Source organism: Canis lupus, chromosome X (assembly GCF_011100685.1).
Source record: "Canis lupus familiaris isolate Mischka breed German Shepherd chromosome X, alternate assembly UU_Cfam_GSD_1.0, whole genome shotgun sequence".
NCBI classification, from domain to species: Eukaryota; Metazoa; Chordata; class Mammalia; order Carnivora; family Canidae; genus Canis; species Canis lupus.
Window position 1 is genome coordinate 31,518,215 of NC_049260.1, and position 19,909 is coordinate 31,538,123.

The 19,909-nt window shown below is 35.7% G+C and overlaps 1 protein-coding gene across 3 annotated transcripts in view; it reads left to right on the forward strand.

The window, feature by feature from the left end:
- The window catches only part of CFAP47 (cilia and flagella associated protein 47), a 504,616-nt gene that overhangs the window by 438,068 nt on the left and 46,639 nt on the right, over positions 1-19,909 (forward strand). For all 3 annotated transcript variants that reach the window (XM_038587158.1, XM_038587160.1, XM_038587159.1), the window contains 4 exons: positions 1,260-1,419; positions 3,076-3,170; positions 6,972-7,124; positions 17,829-18,000. In XM_038587158.1, the coding sequence (XP_038443086.1) occupies positions 1,260-1,419; positions 3,076-3,170; positions 6,972-7,124; positions 17,829-18,000 (580 nt within the window). The remainder of the gene's footprint in view (positions 1-1,259; positions 1,420-3,075; positions 3,171-6,971; positions 7,125-17,828; positions 18,001-19,909) is intronic.

Genomic DNA, 19,909 nt, shown 5'->3' on the forward strand with positions numbered 1-19,909 from the left:
CAGAGGGCCATTTTCTAAGTCTTTTCTTGATGTTCTTAATAGTTTAGTACAGTGTTCTCATCTGAGACAAAATGGCTTTGAAAATCATTGATTTTATAACAAAGAATATAAAAACCAGAATACAATCAAAAATCTCTTCTGTTCTTATAAAGAAATAGTGTTACTCTCCAAAATAAAAGAAGACATCTATCCCTTGGAAATCCTCACTGTTTTAAATACCCAGAAGCTCACCATGCTTCCAACCTCCCCATCTCCCCATACTTGTCCAGTAAGTAGGATGCATGTTTTCTTTCAAAGTGTGGCCACATGACTATCTGCTTCTGGAATGCATAAGGAGCTGTACTTAAACATGCAGCTTTTGGGCCCCAGCCCAGACTGAATAAACCAGAATCTATAGGTGGAGCTGAGCAGGCTCACGTCTAACAAATTTTGTACGCAGTTCTTATGAAAAGTGAAGGTTGAAAAATTTGAATTTTATTAGAACACAAGAAAATGCCGTCAGTTTTTCTGTCAGTTTTTCTGTCCTCTGGTGTTTACAGCCTGGAGCAAATCCCCCTTTCTTTCACAAATAAGCTTTGACTTCCCTGGTGGATCAATTAAATAAATGAACAGTTTACTGGTAACAACTTTAGTACTCCAAACAGAAACCTGGAGCTGTTATGGTCTAGGAAAAAGAAATACACAAAATAATTAAAGAGTCAAAAATTGCTGTGCTTTGGCTTTTGCAAAGTGTAGTAAGACTTGGGGGGCGCCTGGGTGGCTCAGTCGGTTGAGGGTCTTCCTTCAGCTCAGGTCATGATCCCAGTGTCCTGGGATGGAGCTTTGCTCAGCAGCGAGGAGCCTGCTTCTCCTTTTTCTGCTGCCCCTCCCCAATCTCATGCTCGCACACTCTCTCCAGTAAATACATAAAATCCTTAAAAAAACTGTGGTAAGACTTGGAAAGACTCGTGGGTTTTATGGTTCTTTTACCACTCTGGGAAACCCAAGCCTTCACTTTTGACATTTCCTCATCCCTTCCAGACTCTTCAGGAGAAGCTTCTTGCCTCAGGATAAAATATGTTTTTTTAATAGGGTTGATGGCATGTGAGGAAAATTGGTGAAGCCAGTGCAGGGTACTTATAATGTAGCATAAAGCATTTTCTTGCTCCGAAGTGATTTTGAAAAGCTGATAGTCAATACAGGAATTAGGAGATTATTTTCAGCTGTCTATATTCTAAAAATGTTTACCACATTAAAAATTATTTTTGTGGTTTTTATAGGAATCGTATTGCCTCCTAAGGGGAATATAGATATCCCAGTGTTATTCATGCCCAACATTATGAAATTACACAAAACAGCGGTCATTGTTCAAATGATGAGGGCAAACAGAGAAAACTGGCCAATTGACAATTTTGACGAATTGAGCCCAGAGATGAAAAGGTAACTTTTAAGTAAGGACAATTGAAGAAAAATGGTTTTATTTTGACTGGCGCTGACGTGATCACTTTCTGTTCTGTGTTATGTAATGTAAAGCTCATGATTTTATATTCTCTGAGGTGTTGAAATTTATATGTTCCGAAGAGGAAAATACATTTGTTATGTGGGTAGAATATATATCATTTGACGTTCAGAGGGATTTGAAGTTCAGAGTGATGAGCAAGTCAACCTTAAGTATCATGTCAATGAATCAGAGTCAGAGACATGCAAAGGGATTCTTTTTGACTGGGAAAATACTTATTGCTGAGACAACAAATAATAAATATCTAGAGAACAACCTGAAGCAGCTTGTCTTGGCAAAGTATTGGGACTTGGGATGCTGACATTCACCAAGTGATGGCCCTGTGCCAGGTGTGTATGACACCCTGAGGCAACACCACTATGACTACTGCTGTACTGTGTTATTGCCAGGATACAGATTGCTTGGATTCTCTTTGCTTCACTGAAGTTTAAGCCAACTCCAATAATGATCCAAAATATATGTTTTCTCTGCTTTTATAATTTAATTAAATAATGATCTAGAAATCTTAATTAAAAGGAAATTCTGTCTTTGCCTTACGTGTATATATTTCTTCTCCACATTAAAAAAAAAAAATTCTTTTCTGTGAGCCCATTAGTGTCCATTCTGCCACGATTTTCACCATTCCTATAGTCAAGACACCCTATGAATTTGTGGGCCCCAGTGTAAAATGAAAATGAGAGGGCCCTTGTTCAAAAGTGGTTGAGAATTTCAGGACGGTTACAGTGGTGTGTTAAACAATCATGGAACAATTCTAGGTGTGGGGTCCACGTGCTGTGTGTTGCTCAAGTCATGTGCTCGTGAAGCTGGTCCTGCCTGCTGTGTCTTCTGTTTCATTTTTAACAAGAAAAGCCAATTGTCAACAATGATCAGAACCATTTTGTACAATTACTGTTGTCTTGATGGTGTATGACAGACTTAACAATATTTTGACAAATGGCCTTTTTTAACCAATATCCCCAAAAAGTAGGTTCTTTGTCGCTTTCTTTTATTATTATTATTATTATTATTATTATTATTATTTATTCATGAGAGACACAGAAAGAGAGAGAGGCAGAGACACAGGCAGAGGGAGAAGCAGGTTCCACGCAGGGAGCCCGACATGGGACTCGATCCCCGGACCCCAGGATCAGGCCCTGGGCCGAAGGCAGGCGCTAAACTGCTAAGCCACCCGGGCGTCCCTCTTTATCACTTTCTGATGTCTTGTACTTAATGGCATTTTTTGTGTTTTGTGTTTTGCCTATCCAATTTAGAATACAACCCATAGGAACTGTATTACCTCTGATTAATCACATATTAGTCACATCAATAAATACCAACTTTTAAAAGCAGGGGAAAAGCTCTTCAGTTTTAAGTTCCATCTCACAATCTTTGCATTACATTTTTCTTTGTGATAATTCCCCAGGGTTTGCTTTGAAGTGTTCATAACACTTGCAGAAAATGTGGTGTATTTCATAGTTTCTCTCTATCAGAGTTTAAATTCATGAGCTTTGCTAAAATACCATTAAGTTAATAATGAATATTCTCTTTTATGCTAATATTGAAAGTGTTCATATTTTTTGTTCACTCTTCCTAACTAGAACCCTGGGAATAGAAAGTGGAGAAATCCAAGCAATACACTGGATATACCCTATTCTTGGACTTCCTCAGGCACTACATTCTAAATGCCCTCAAGGTAGGTATGCTGTAGAGTCACAAAACACTAAGATTCCAAGTGATCTTAGAGGCTCCTTTAATCCTGTCTCTTCTGGTACAAGCAAGAGAACTGAGGTCCAGAGAAAGTAAATCGTGAAGTGAATAGCCCTACTGGTAGGAGCGCCAGGACTGAATCTGGTCTCCTAACCGTAAGTCCAATGATGTTTCCACCAAACCACACCATTTCCTGTTGTTCTTCCTGTTGCTGAAACCCTGGGATCAGCTAAGATAGAAAATAACATTAACTTCAGGCCCCTTTATCCCACATTCTGTGAGGGACTCAGAGACCTGCCCTGGATCTATAAGATTCCCAGGTACTTTGGTTCTTGCGTCACATTTATTTGCCAGATTCCAGCTTCTGTGTAACTCTAAGTCTCATCCAAGAACTGTCCTATGGGGACACTGATCCCTCTATTCTCTGTTGTCCCAGACACTAAACTTGTATGATGTCCTCCAAAAACCAGTCGGAATGTACTGAAGTTTTCAAGGAGGTTCACTTCACTACCATATACACAACATAAAAATTCCTACTCTTAAAATGCCTTTCTTTTTCTCAGCGACCGCTCTTTTTCTTTCCCATACTCCAAACTTCTCTGAAGTTTCTGTGTGTTCTCTTTCCTCAATACTCTTCTCACTTTTTCCACATTGCTTGCTTTTCTCATCTTCTTTCCAGAGTAAGCCTAAGAAACACAAATCCTTTTAGATATCTGTAAAGCAACCTCTTACCAGGCCTTACACATAGTTCTTCCTAACTAAGGAATACTGAATTGCTCATCTCCGCAAAGAGATACCTATTTTGGAGCCTCTCACTTGAGCAATACATATGAGCCAAAAGGAGTCCTGAAATTTTGAATTTTTCTTCTCCTTCCAGTATCAATCTTTGGTAGTGAAACAGAGTTAGTCTTCTACTGGCATATATTATTTCACCACCCTTCAAAAGAAGAGAAAATAGTAAATTTTGCTTGTGGATAATGACATTTCCCCAGATACACTGAAGGCCAAGGTTACATAATGCCTTATGTCATTTAATTTTAACTGAAGGAAAAATCCACATATCTAGCAGTACCTTTGACAGTAAATGTCATTTATTTTACTTGAAGTATTTTTGGTCTTAAGTGAAAAAATTATCAACACATAAATGTTTCAAATATACTAAATTATCTTCTGAATGCTCCAGAAAAATGCCAAAGCGTTTCTTTTATCTCCTTCTGGAATATAATTGTTTGTATATTTTCCATAGAGCTGAATGGTTCAAAATTTATAATACAGTCATCTGATCAAAGTGATATAATAAAGCCTAGACATTACTCTGTTGAAATACTAGCAGCAACGTTGCTCATGTTGACTGCAGACACAGTTTTGTTTTTCCCAGATTAAAGATTTAAAGCAGATTTTTTTCAGTCTGAAACAACGCCTGCGAAAACATAAAATCATAAATTTCTTGCAGTTTTCTTCAAAGAAAGTTAAACATGCTGCAGAAACAAAAAGGCATTTTCCATCAAGTCACTTCTGTTGGTAATTACTCAATTTTTAAATCAAGTGTGAGTTCTATAAATAGCCTGTGTTGCTTTAGCACAACCCAGTAGTAACATCAGTGTTCTGAAACAGATTGTGTATTAGTTATTAAATCATTTTAGCAGAAGTCTAAAGCCTATTCTGGTAATTATTTTTGTCTACAAATGCCCTTGAGAAAAAAATAAGTACAATTACATAAATACATATTGCTTACTTTCTGTACAGTCCATCCTTCATTCTTCTGAACACATCAGACATAACCTATTGCTTTCCCTGCTCAACTGCATCATCATCGATGTTTACTGTTTCTTTTCTGTTTTTGTGTGTCTGTCACTCAGGTTATTCTTAAACCCAGGATACTTTTGTTGTACTGTGAGCCACCCCTTCTTTTTGTGTATTCCTATCTGCTCCTATCCATTGGGGCAGATAATTGGAAAAGACTCTACTACTGTCACAGTGTGAAGACAATGGAATGCGAATCCATTGTGATTGAGTAATCCGTGCATTGCCAGGGCACTAATTTCCGAAGGACTTAGAGGACAAGACCAGTGACATGATACTAATTGTAACTTTGATCACACTAATTTCCAATTTAATGCTTTAAGACTGAAGCTAATTAAAACCAGAGAAGCCTGTACATTTTCCTCAGTCATTTCAACCCTCTTAATTTACATCTTGCATTTCACTACTTATTCTAAGTTCAAAATGTTCCATATCAACCTGTAAATTTGAGAATTAAAAATGAATTTATATTAGATATTTATAAATGTGGTATGTATTGTGAAAAAACATAAATTTGAGGACATTATTTGATTGTGCAGTTTAGATGAATATATTATTACTGATGCCACAACAGTATGATATAATACATTTTTAAAGCTTTTTTATATTATGATTCCCATTTATCCCTTATATTAATGTTTTATGTGCATCTGAATTGACAAAAATATAGCATCTAACATATGTATTTTAAAGATTTATTTATCATTTTTTAGAAGGGAAGAGGGGCAGAAGAGGAAGGAAAGAGAGAATCTCAAGCAGACTCCCCACTCCATCCCCCCCCACCCTGCCTTAGCACAGAGCCTAACATGGGGTTCAATCTCAAGACCCTGAGATCATGGTCTGAGCCAAAATCAAGAGTCAGACATTTAACCAACTGAGTCACCCAAGTGCCCCAAGCATTTAATATATTTTTGAGAAATAATATCTTTATTTATGTGGACTCTAATATACTTGGCCCCATGATATTATAGAACTAATGCCAGGGGAATGCATTATTACTCCTTTGTGCAATTAGTAGTTGTATTTAGAAATTATATTTTGGTTTCTCACAAGATCACTGACAACCTCTGTACTTGATATAAGAAAACACTGAAATTTAATATATATAAAAAAAATATAAAAAGTTTCAGGGGCACCTGGGTGGCTCAGTCGATTGAGCATCCAACTCTTGGTTTCAGCTCAGGTCATGATCTCATGGGTCATAGGGATGGAGCCCTGCATCCAGCTTCCTGCTCAGCAGGGAGTCTGCTTGAAGATTCTCACCCTCTGCCCCTTCCCCTGTTTGTGATCTCTCTCTTTTTCTCTCTATCTCAAATAAATAAATAAATCTTTAAAAATATATGGATAAAAAAATATATATATGGATAAAGTTTTAATGTTGTATATTAAATTAAAATTATAATCACATTTTAACATGAATTTTAAATCATTATCATTTTTTTCAATTTTATTTTTAACTGTTAGTGTACTTTGTAAATTTAAAAGCAATTCACAAGAGAAAATCAAAATATTTTACTGAAATAATTTAAATATGAATTTTAAGGTACATGTGAATAAAGAATAGGAAATATTTTTAAAGTATTATTACAAAATAAATGTTATAGAACTTATTTTTAAAAATTATTTGAAGGTATTTGCTATAGTATTACTATGTAAGTAGAGCTGGGTATTTGCCACAATGAACATACAGATAGCTGAAAAATTCACATGTTCATGACCACCAGTTGAATTATTGATATAACTAGGTGAGTTCCTGAATCAAATTTTACATCTTAATATAATCTTCTGTAATCTAGTGTATATCTTCCAGGTTAATCTTTGTCATGCTATTTTTACATATTATTTAATATTCTTATTTGCTTCCAAAATGTTAGTGTGTGTGTGTGTTAATGCCAGACACAGTAAGTCAAAGTATGCTAAAGGATATTTTTCATGACATAATTCATTTTCTTCCATCTCAACTGGAAATGTTTCTCTCCTATAGTTGTCGTAGAATGTCAGTCCAGGAAGAGGATAGAACAGGAGGTGGAAGTCACACTGACTGGTGATTTTTTTGGAGAAAGTCCTATCTTAGATTCGACAGATTTTATAGTGATTCCAAAAAGAAATTCACGTGGTTCTTATGAAGATATTGATGGTAAGAGAATCACAGTCATGGATATAAAAAATGATAATAAATAAAAACTCAATTTCCTTAAATTGCAGTTTGCTGGAGCACCTGGGTGGCTCAGCTGGTTAAACACCTGCCTTGGGTTCAGGTCATGATCTCAGGGTCCTGGGATCCAGCCCCATGTTGGACTCCCTGCTCAGTGGGGAGCTTGCTTCTCCTCCCCACTCCTGCTCTCTCTCTCTCTCTCTCTTTCACTATCTCTGTCTCTCTTTCAAATAAATATTTAAAATCTTAAAAAAAAAAAAAGAAGATAACTCATTCTATTTAAAAAAATAGTTGCGATTTGCTGATTCCTCAGTTACATGAAAATCCACACCCAATATGTTTCAGTTACAATATATCCTTAAAATACTGTTTAGCAAGTGTTCAGTGATGTTTGTTCTCTTCATATAGTGGTCATTTCCAAAAGGAAAATAATTATAGTTGTTAATGTATTTATAAGAATAGATTATTATTCTGTCATCAGTGAGAAGAGAAAAAACTGTAGTAACTAAAATCCACATCCCTTCACTTTTAAACTCTTCCTTTATTTAAGGAATATGATTGAAGCCACGTTTACAGTTTTAAATTCAGAAACACGACCTTGCAAAAAGTGTTCTGTATTTAAAGAAATTGAAAAATTGACATAAATTAGATGCAATCCCCAAATAAATTTTGTATAATAATCCCTCTGGCATTTAAAATTTTAAAGAAAACTTTTCAACAAGTTAATATGAAGATCTGGCAAAATCAAATCCCAGTGATACAAGGTTTATTTTTCAGCTGTCTTCCAGATGAACTGAGGTAGAATGTTCCTATTTCTCATTGAAAGGGAAATCTCCTATGGCTGTATTTTATTAAAATCAGGGGGGAAAATCAGTGTTTAAGTGTTATTTAAAAAACAAATTGACCACAAAATTAAGTATGAAATTCCTGCAGAAATAATATATCTTCTCTGGTTTTCTCATTCATATCTATAGTTTTTTTTACATTGAATTTAGTATTATTATCTTTGTGTCTGATTTAATTATTTCTGTGATCAAAGAATATAAATGAGATATAAGTGAAGAGAGATAGAATATATGAGTATAGAGAGAGTATATAAGAGTAAAATAGTTTTTAATTTTTTATTTTTTATAATGTTGGCTGTTTCTATTAAATAAGAGATGTTCAGGACGCCTGGGTAGCTCCCCAGTTGAGCATCTGTCTTTGGCTCAGGGCGTGATCCTGGGGTGCGGGATGGAGTCCCCCATCGGGCTCACCACAGGAAGCCTGCTTCTCCCTCTACCTATGTCTCTGCCTCTCTCTCTGTGTCTCTCATGAATAAATAAATATAATCATTTAAAATAAATATATAAATAAATAAGAAATGTTCATTTTTAAATAATTCCAGAAACTTCTAAAGTGATACGAATAGTCATCCCCAGCTCAAGTCAGTCCTAGTTGGGTGGTTGTTACACCTTAATAAATTTGATATATACCCTCTTGAGCTTCCAGCCACACCCAAGGGGTGGAAACGTGCTAGGAATTTAACCAGCTATTTTAACCAAGACCAAATGACAATGACAAATAAGACAGGCTTATTTCTCTTTCACAAGAAAGCCTGGACTTCTAGGAGGTCCCAGGGAATGTGGTCCCTTAGATCATCCAGGGACCAAGATTCCTTTTCTCTTGTTGCTATCCCCTGTGTTGTCCCCTTCTGCAGGTCAATTGTGCTGTCACATCTGCAGTGGAGAGCAATCTGGTTCCCTTGAAAGCCATGGCCTAAAAAAACAGAAAAAAAAAAAAAAAAAGCCATGGCCTGGGGTTGCATACGTCATTTATATTTGCATCTCTTGTATTTGTATGCCATTGGTCAGAACTCAGTCATATGGACATGTCTAGCTGTGGTGAAAACTGGGAAATGTAATCTCTTTATCCAGGCCCAGATAAAATTTGAGTACTTTCTATTACTAAAAAAGAAGAAAGGAAAAAATAAATATTGAAAAGACAGTGAGCAGTCTCTGCCCTACTTTATTTACCATGGACTGATAAAATCTATCTGTGGTCAATCTATCCAAAGGTACTTATTAAAAACTTATTACACATTAAATGTTTATCTGGGCCTAGAAACTCCTACCTCTCATACCTCTCATAGCTCTCCTTCCGTGAAACTCATGTCCCCACTCTTTAGGACAGAGTTTCAGTCACTTTCTGGGCAGCATGTCAAATCCCTTACTGTTTATCTGTATTTGTTGAAGCTGTAATATGTAAAGATGAGAAGTATTTTTATTTTTTTATTTTTTGCTTTCTTTTCTCTGCATGTCTGCTTTTCTCCTCTCTAATCAGGCCTACTTTCTCTGTCTACTCATCAACTTATACACATGGCTCAGTCATGAAGAGTCAACTACCTTTCACTTTTCTGGATACTCCTTGGTGTCTTCCAAAATAGATCATTCAAACTAGAGTTTTGTTGTTTGCAAACAAGTATTCTGAGAGTAAATATGGGAGAGGATCTGGAAATAATAAATATTCTTAAATGAATTATGAAAATGTTAAAACAATCTCCCCCATACTCTTTCCTTATATGGTTTGGAAGGTAATAATTTAAAGACTGGAGATGGAATTATGAAATGAGTACCTATGTTACAAGTACCCAATGTACTTCATAAAATCTTTGGAGTTACAAAAAAAAATGGTTTACACTAATTATTGTCTTATTTATTTACTAGCTAGGTATTGATAGTATGTATTGTGTGAGTTAAGAAAATATTAAGTTGCACAGACATTTAATTTGTAATTATGTTAATTTATTAGTTATTTGTTTTTTTCTCTTTGAATTTTAGTTTTGTAATTGCAGAAATGCCAACGGAATCCTAGACTGTTTAAATTTATAAAAAATGAAATAAACATGTCAGGAGAGGGGAATTTTCTATTGGAAGTCTGTTCAATTACTCTATTTTAAAGAGTATCTATTCAAAATGAAATCAGACTGATGGAAACCATTTCCATTTATCTCAGAAATGTTGTAAGTTTAATACAGATTTTGCTTTAGTGAATAATGTAGAAGCATTAAAGAAATGTAGGAATTATAATTTTTAAGTAAGTGAAACCCTGCCGACTTCCTTTTCTTCAACCAGTAGATAAAACTAAAGGGAATTCTGCTTGTTTATGCAGATCATGGATAAAAAATATCAGTGTAGATTAACCTCAGAGTTCAAATGTGTAACACAACTGTCAATATCCAGTGAGAAATAAAATAAGCACTTTTTATTGAAATGGAACATATTTTAATAAGCAGCCAACGTTTAGTAAATGTACCCCAGTAAATGTCCAGTATATTTCTAAAGTAATTGTTTTGTGTGTCATTCTGCTGTGCTTAAGTGAGTTTTAATAATTGAGTGTTCAAACTTTGATTTCTATTTGAAATCTATCCTGTTGAAGGCAAAATATTGATGTTTCTGTGACATTGTGAAGGAAGGTAAAAAAAAATGCTTATACATAGTATCCATTTTAATATGTTCTTGCTACATGAAATTACTTATACCTTTTTTTAGGTTGCAAGCTAAAGAAATTATAATTCTGAAAAATAGAAATTGATTAAATGTTATTACTAAAAAAAAAAGTCTACTTCCTTCTATATAAGCAGGGTCTCTAAGGAAGCTGCCAGTATCATTTTGGGACATTTGAAAGGCAAATTAAGAAAATAGCTCTTGAAAGTACAGCTTTTAAAAAAAAAAAAAAAAAAAAAAAAAGAAAGTACAGCTTTTGATATGGCTCTTATTTTATTGCTTCATTACGTCTCATGATGAAAAATAATACTTAATATTGAAAATAACAATTTGGAAGGTTCGCAGGCTTATATCTTCCAGTGATTCCCTCTAAAATAGCTTTTTCTGTGCTCAATACCACCAAACTTAAGAAGTTTATCTATTTTTTGACTAAAGACATTTTAATTTGTGAATGTTTCTGTTCTGAAGCATGTCCTATATAGAAGTAGATTTGTTCAGTCCCCTCCCAAACTTAATGTTTTTCTCTGTCTTTATGGTACCTGAATATTTGATAAATCCATTAACCTCTCCTTTGTCTGGGTTCCTTAAAGGCATCTGGTAATAACTTGATTCCTTTTCTGCCCATATTCGAAAGAGGTAATCAACTTGCCTGCACTCTGTAAGTCTACCTGCTTGCCTTTCCCTTCTTACCTATTTCTTTAAGGACAAGTCTGACCATGAAGACTGAATACTATTTTAGTCTTCAGTATATGCAAAGACAAACCAGCTCTTTTCTCCCTGTGTGTGTAATTTAATTATAGTATACCCAACACATTAAATAGTGTTCAAAAGAGTCATGTTGTTCATGCCAGTTTGTACTTCCTTTGGTCCCTTAAATCCATTATGGTGGAAATTAAAGTCTCTTAAATCCATTATGGTGGAAATTTTAAAACTCTCTGGCTTGGACTATGATGCAGTTTTAGGCATGATCACTAATTAAACCCTTATATTCCTGCACACAGGTTTGTGACCAAATGAGAAGTAGATTCAAAATAGGTCAGATGGAGATCAAAATGTTACCTCTATTCATTATAAAGTGACTTGGCACTATGGATTCATTTGGGTTTATTAATACCTTCCACCAAAATGAAGTGAAGTGCATTTACCCGAGACTAGCCAGTTGTAGATTCCTGGCAGGAGCAAACAACCTACACATGAAGGAGGAAAAGAAAGTGCACATTCTGGATTCAAGACATTAGGAAAGAAAGAGGTCTGCTCATCTACTCATGTTCCATTCCTTCACCCATATTCACTGATCAGATATGTTGCTTTTCCCCCAATGGCAAGTCATGATGGAGGAGGCAGATTGATGCTGAGACTTTTTTCCTCCTATACTTTTCCTTTCTTGTGAGTGAATAGGCCCCTCTATATAGACATGATAAGCAGGAGATCAGAATCCCCAACACTCCTTCCCATCAGTTGCCCTTTATCTTCATCATCTTTCCCTAAGAGTCCAAAGAACCTTACCAAGCCTCATTAAATGAAAATGCCAGGACCTCTCTGCTCTCCTTCCACCCTGATTCCTCATATACACCATTGAGTTAACCAGGATTGATCACTTTTATATTTCTTTCATTCAACAACAATCTTGTGAGCATCTTTGCTGCCAGATACTTTGCTGAGCCCCAGAGATACCAAAATTAATAAGACACACAGACTGTTGTCAAGGAATTCAAAGAACATCTGTCCAACGTGTTGGATTTATGCAGCTGCAGTATTTAAATCAATTGGTATTGCCCTACTGGAATATTATTATATGTGGATATTTAGACTGTATTTTGCAATGTCACTTCTTTAAAATTACAAATTACAAATTATTCTGTGTGGGCATAATCTCCCCCATAATTGTATTTGTTCTTCCTAAGTAATTCTTGGTCTATGCCTTCTTTGTGCCTCCCTGAGGATTAGTTCAGTAACTATCTCTATGAGATTTTTTCTGTGAGGGTGGTTTTATTGTTTAACTGCATATCAGATTCATGCCTCTTCCTTTTATTTTCCAGATGTTCTATAACTTGAGGCCATTGTTCTTTGATTAATCTGTTATCCTTTTTGTGTGTCTGATTTGCTAATTTATGTGTCACACTGGTCTCATTTCCATCATCTTGCTGTATGTTGTTTGCACGTCATATGTAAACTCTCATGCCCTGTTTGGTCTGTAATCACTCACAGCTCCTGGGAAACCTGTCATTGGCCCTTCCAAGACCCTACCTTGGCCTCTAGATTTGATCTTTTCCCCTGCTTTTGTTCATTTTACTTTCTTTGCTCAACTCATTCTGTTAAGGTTTCTGTCCTAACTGTCCTAACGAGACTGCCCTTCACAAGATGGTCACCTTTATCCAGTATAAACCTATGGTCAGATTTCTGTCCTGAGCTCACTCAGCCTTTCAACATTTGACCCAGTTGAAGGACTTCCTGCTCTTAGTTTTCATGACTAGTCTTATTATTTATTATCTCACTGGTTGCCTCTCCTCCATTTTTCTGGTTAGCACCTCTTCTTCTGACCAGGATCTAAATGTTTGAGAGACCAAGGGCTCTGCCCTGAGGGACACCACATTCCATTGCGCCAGTTATGTCCAGCATATTTCCAGAAGCTGCTGCTAACGGTATCTTTTCAGCAATTGTGCCACTTGACTGGCCTCATATCCCAGGTTATGAAGTATAAAGCCAGACACCTTGGGTTCTTCTATTTCATCTCTTTAGGGCCTTGGGAAAATTACTTTTATCTCTCTATAACTCAGTTTCTTCAACTGTGACATGGAGATAATAATGGCATCTACTTCATAGGCTGTTTCTGAGGATTAAATATGTAAATGCATGGAATCCTTAGAAAGCCTATTGTTCTCCGTATGTGTTCCATAAGTGTTAGATCTTACCATTATTGTCATTCAAAGCTCTAGTGGGGGCATTTTGTGACAGTTATATACTAGAGTGACCATCTTCAGTTACTGACAAATGATGTTTTATAATGGAAACGTAGTCCTCTCATTGTCATTCAGTGAGTATTCTCATTAGTACACAGAAGAATATCCCTGGAAAAAGAAAATACAAAAATATGGTGCCTACATATTAGATAGAGACTGAAATTGGATGCTAATTGCTGAAAGCTCAGATCAAATATTTATGTTGCAAGAAGTTCCCTTATCTTTTTTTTTTTTTGGTATCTTGTTTCAAATAAAATGTGTAAGAAGAGCATCAGATGTGAGGCCACCTTCTTTAATTTTTCATTTTGTAGTTTACTGTACTTGTAGTCAGAGCAGAGGAACATGCAGTTATATTAAATTAATCAAAATGTCTGGTCTGTTAAATGGCCTTATGAAAGTGAAGTAAAAACATGTCAATGAAATCTTCCTTCAGAAAGATTTGCAATTTTATTTAAAAAAAAGTAAGAGTTGTTTGTTCTTCATTACTTGTTCAAAGAAAATAGCTTTAGTGAGTTTATCCAGCCTTCTCTGTTTTCTTTGAATACTTTGCTGTCTTCATCTGTTTCAAATTTGTCCCTAGCATTCCATTCATTCCTTATGTGATTATGATGTTCTAACAAATGGGCATGCCCATTATTAGTGAAGCGAGAACAGACATTTAGGGGAAAAACATGAAATACAATGTTCATTATTCTTTGATAGTCATTTCTCCATAATTGAAATCTTTTTGTTGGGTTTATTTTGACATGTATTTCTTACAGATTAAAATGTATATGTTATAATAATACATAATTTCAAAGCATATTTTATAATGAATTTGTTATAATTCTATAGTTTCTGATTATATTTAGTCAGGTGTTCTTTTAAAAAAAATGACTGATGTTCCTCCACATTGAATAAAATTCAGTCATTGTCCTGAGAAAATTCACCTTAGTAAATTTAATAACAGGAACCGTTGGCCAACGTAGCTCCCACTGCATGATTTATTGGCACTATGATACAGGCATTAGGTTGAATGATAATTATGCAGGGATATTATCCGGATGGGAGACATGCCCCTTTTGTTCAATATAATGACTCTGCTGACATACCCAAATGATTATAGGCATTATTATTTTGTGACACAATAGATAGATATGGATATGGATACAGATAAGATACAGGTATCATACTCTGAAATTCTCTGAAACCTGTTTGATTAAATATTTTGTATATATGTAAAGGATATGGATACAGGACAGAAGCAATAAGCTGGTGATTCTGTTGCCAGTCATGCTTACTCATGTCTCTCCCACTTTATACAGAGCAGGGCATTATCTGATCTTAATCTACATCTTCCTCTCACCCTGGTGCAAGCCATCACCTGGCCTGAACTACTGTGGAAACTTCCTTAAGTTCTCTCCCAATCCCCTGTTGCTCAATTTGCTATTAAAAGAGCACGTTACTGACATATTTAAAACATTCAGTGGGCTCCTGTTATTCATAGAAGTCCCAAATTCTCACCGTCCCCTGTATAGTCTTGCCTATTTTGTCCACTTTATCTTTTGACAAATTCTTGCCACTTCCTCTGCTCCATCCATGAGTTCTTTCTCAAATGGGCTAAGGTCGTTTCCATTCTGGCAAAATACCCCACGCTGCTCCAATGCTTAGGAGGCATTTTTTAAATTTCTTCATCCAGGTAACCTTTATCACCTTTCAATTTTGGTATATTGGTTTCTGCCTCAGTACCTTAGCAGCCAGGATCCCAGAACAGATGCTCTCATAACCTCCTTTACTTCTCCATAATAGCAATTATCACAGTAATTAAAAACTAGTGGTATTACTGTTAGTTTATTGCCAGTTCTTGCCTCTCAGTCTTCAGCTCCATGAGGGAAAAACCATACTTGTCATTTCAAGGAAAGCTTTTTACATACTGTTAAAACACAATTAAAGGGCAGCCCGGGTGGCTCGGCGGTTTAGCACTGCCTTCAGCCCAGGGCCTGATCCTGAGGACCCGGGATCGAGTCCCATGTCGGGCTCCCTGCATGGATCCTGCTTCTCCCTCTGCCTGTGTCTCTGCCTCTCTCTCTCTCTCTCTCTCTCTCTCTTTCTCTGTCTCTCATGAATAAACAAAATCTTTAAAACACAATTAAAGATAAATATATATTTATCCTATTAGGTTCATGAATTTAAGTGCCTTTTTAAGGGTTTGCTAAAAAACAGTAGAATTTTCCCTCCATGTTGAAAACTTTGTTACAGTAGTCCCAAACGCTGTTGGGTTGTAATTTTGAAATTGTAAAGTGTATTATGGGAAACTACATTTATTTAAATTTTGTTTTAGAAATGTGCTGGTATTCTCTTAGAGTTATGAGCTATGTTTGCCATGAGAGATTAATTTTATCCAACAATCAAGATAATTATTTTAAACTGGCCTCACTGACTTCACTCTTATCCACCCAGTCCACATAAAAATACTGTATAGTTTCTCTCCAAATTAGGAGCATAACAAAAACCATATTTCTCACTTGGTAATATGACTTTCCAAATAAAATGTAGAGACTAACAGATTGCTTTTAAGATACAATACAGAATGTCAGTTTATTGTGACTTTCTCCTTCTTCTTTCCCCCTCCTTTATGGGCTCAGAACAATATATTCCAGTTACAGACGAGGGGAATATGTGTAGTTTGAAAAATATATTCACATTGTTTCTACTTGTTTCACCTCCTATCTCTTAGCTGATAATCGTGTCTCTATTTTGTAGCAATGGATCTTCTTATGATTACAATTATAACATCCATAGGACAGATTCTCCACAGGGAGTTCAATGCTTCTGAAACTAAATTTAGCTTCTCATTTCTTGTCTTCATTCTGACATAAACATTCCCATAAAGATTTTAGTAATTAAGTAGAAACAGATGCAGAGCTCAACTACATACAGTATTTGCTTTAAAAATATTATGTTATTTGAATGCAATGGAAATTTCATCTCCCATTAACCAATCTAAAATTCTTAAATGCTCTTTCTTTGTATGGATTATGGCTTCCTATGGAACATTTCCATATCTCCCTAGAACAAATAGACACATTATATGTAGACACATTGATTTTGCTATTGCAAAGACAGGTTATTGATAGGAACAATAATTGCTGATTTTGTCACCAGGATAAAAAATCAGCAATTCCAGAGATGAAAAATATACTTTTACATGTGGAAAAAGTAAGAAAAAAGAGAGAGAGAGAGAGAGAGAGAGAGATCTTATAAGAGTGTGGGTCAGCCAGTTATTTTACATTAATCCAGATATTGCTGGATAATCATTAAATGTGACTTGGGCTTGTTACAGCCATACTATTTTTCAGAGTTCTACAGCAGATATTATAATCAACTACGTCTTAAAGGTGGTCAGTTTTCTGCTTGGATTGCTTAAAGAAAGGTGGCCATCAGTTCTATGAACCCAAAGATCATGTTGACCTTTATATACTGGAGACAGACTGCAGAAATTACCTCAGCTGTGGACCAGGTCAAGTTATGGGTTCCTGACCTCTCTTCCATGACCCATATGCAACAAACTTCTCAATTTGGCATTTGGGCTCCTTTTGCGTATGTGGAGAGTTAATATAATAGATATTTGTTCTTCTCTTATACATGCTAGTACTGGATTTAAGATATTTTTCACATGTACCCAACAAAACCCTGCTAGTACTTTCTTCTGGTAAGCTACTGGTTAAGAAAATATGGTTAACTAGGTGGTCTGTAATACCCCAAGACTAAAACATGAAAAATTCTCTCTTTTATTAAAATATATCAGAACTTGAAAATTCTGCCCTAATAGATTAGGATGCCGTTTTAATATTTTTTAAACTTAATTCAAATATTTCTTTATAAGTTACAAATCTATAAACTTTTAATAAATTTATTATATAGACCATGCCATATTATTTATATTTTATGGTAAGTATTGATTATTAATTTCCATCTAGCTATTTCTTATTTCATAAATCTAAATTTTAAAGATTTAAGGTAGTGGGAGTTGTCTTCTGCATTTATGTTTTTATTCAATAATTTATTTATTAACCTTTTAACAAAAACATTACTGAGTATTATTATACATCTGGTAATGCACTAGGTATTATGAATGCAATTTAAATAACATAAATCTTCTCCCTCCGTCTGAATATCTGTGCATGATTAGTGTTGACAGGTGATTGCTTTTCAATCTATATATACTTAAGTTGAAATCATTTTAATCTTGATTTTCTTAGGTATACCTCTAAAACGTGAATTTGAATATGAAATTCAATTTGAATCTGAAGCTATGAAGTCTAAGTTGGGATCCTGTGTAGCTTTATATATGATCAAAAAAATTTATCACATCAAAGATGAAATAATAACATTGGTCTTCAATGTGGTGTTTGCACCAAAGAAACCATTGAGGTAAACTTTTTTCTTTAAATAATATTATGACTCTTTGAAACTACATATTATTACTCTTTTAAACAATGTTGATTTTTCTTTCCATTTTTTATATTTAGATTGTATTACTACTTTGATGCTACTGAGGTAAATATTTTGGGCTAGATTCTCTCTAGCTATCAAGCTCTGAAAAGTATTCTGACAAAGAAAAAAAATAGTTAAAATGATTAGAAATCTAAGAAATCCTTCACAAACTGTGAACTCCCAAAGGTCATTAGGGTAGAATATTCACAAAAGAGTGGTGCACTCTGTAAATTTTTTTCAAAAACCACTGCCTTGGTGCTGTCCATTGGCAACATGATGTTTCTCTCTCTCTCTCTTAGATTTTTATTTATTTTTTTTTAAAGATTTTATTTATTTATTCATGAGAGACACACAGAGAGAGGCAGAGACACAGGCAGAGGAAGAAGCAGGCTCCATGCAGAAGCCGGAAGTGGGACTCAATCCTGGGTCTCCAGGATCACACCCTGGGCTGAAGGCGGCGCTAAACCGCTGAGCCCCACCCCCCACCCCCACCCCCGCCCCGGGCTGCCCTCTCTTAGATTTTTAAATTTGAGAGAGAGAGAGAGAGAGAGAGAATGGGGGGAGGGCAGAGGGACAGAATTTTCAAGCAGGCTCCCTGCTGAGCACAGAGCCCAGTGAGGGGCTTAATCTCAGGATCCATGAGATCATGACCTGAACCAAAATCACCAGTCAGACACTTACCCTGCTGAGCCACCCAGGCACCCCAACATGATGTTTCTGGATACTACTTCTCAGAACCAGTTCGAATGATTAAAAATGCCTCAGCTGTGTTCTACTTCGTAGTTGCTTTTATCACCAAAACTATAACATTGCACATCCTGTAGTAAGATTTAAGAGGATCATATTGGAATCTCTGAGAATAGTGACCTTTGAATGTCTTTCTTCTGGGAAACCGCATCCAGTGTCTTTATATTTACTTGTTGGGCAACTGGTACTTAGCACATGCAAATGCTGCATCTGAAACAGGGATTTCTTTATGTCTTAATGCAGACACTGATCAGTACCACAATACACACAAAGTACAAAATACGGGGGTGCCTGGGTGGCTCAGTTGGTTAAGTGTTTGCCTCCTCAGGTATTGATCCCAGGATCCAGAAGCTCTGAGTCTGGCTCCCGGCTCAGAAGGGAGTCTGCTTCTCCCTCTGCCTTTCCCTGCTACTCATGATTTCATTCTCTCTCCCTCTCTCTCAAATAAATAAATGTATAAAACCTTTTTTAAAAAAAGTACAAAATACAATCTAGTAATGAAAAGACAGCTAAAGGGAATCCCTGGGTGGCGCAGCGGTTTAGCGCCTGCCTTTGGCCCAGGGCGCGATCCTGGAGACCCGGGATCGAATCCCACATCGGGCTCCCGGTGCATGGAGCCTACTTCTTCCTCTGCCTGTGTCTCTGCCTCTCTCTCTCTCTCTGTGTGTGACTATCGTAAATAAATAAAATTAAAAAAAAAAAAAGAAAGAAAAGACAGCTAAAGTATTAGCTGTGTTTTTAATTATTTCTGTAATTTAACTATGTATTTTATGGAGCCAGGCAAGTATTTAAAGTGGTTTTGAATATGTAGTTCAATCACTAAAACATATGAGGGTCATCTTCAGAAAACAGTAATAAAAACCAAGCTACAAGAAGATAGTATGCTGTAAACATTTATCTTTTTCATTATGATAGTTTTCTGTGTTTATTGCATAAGTATTTTTTTTTCACATTTAGATTTGTATTTTGTTGACTTAGTGATATAGAAATTACCAGCAACAACCAGAAAGAGAGTATGTTTTCCTTGGTGAATATGAGCACTACCATGTGAATTTATACCTATTCAACATTTTGTGGATTTAGAGTTTCTTGGTGAATG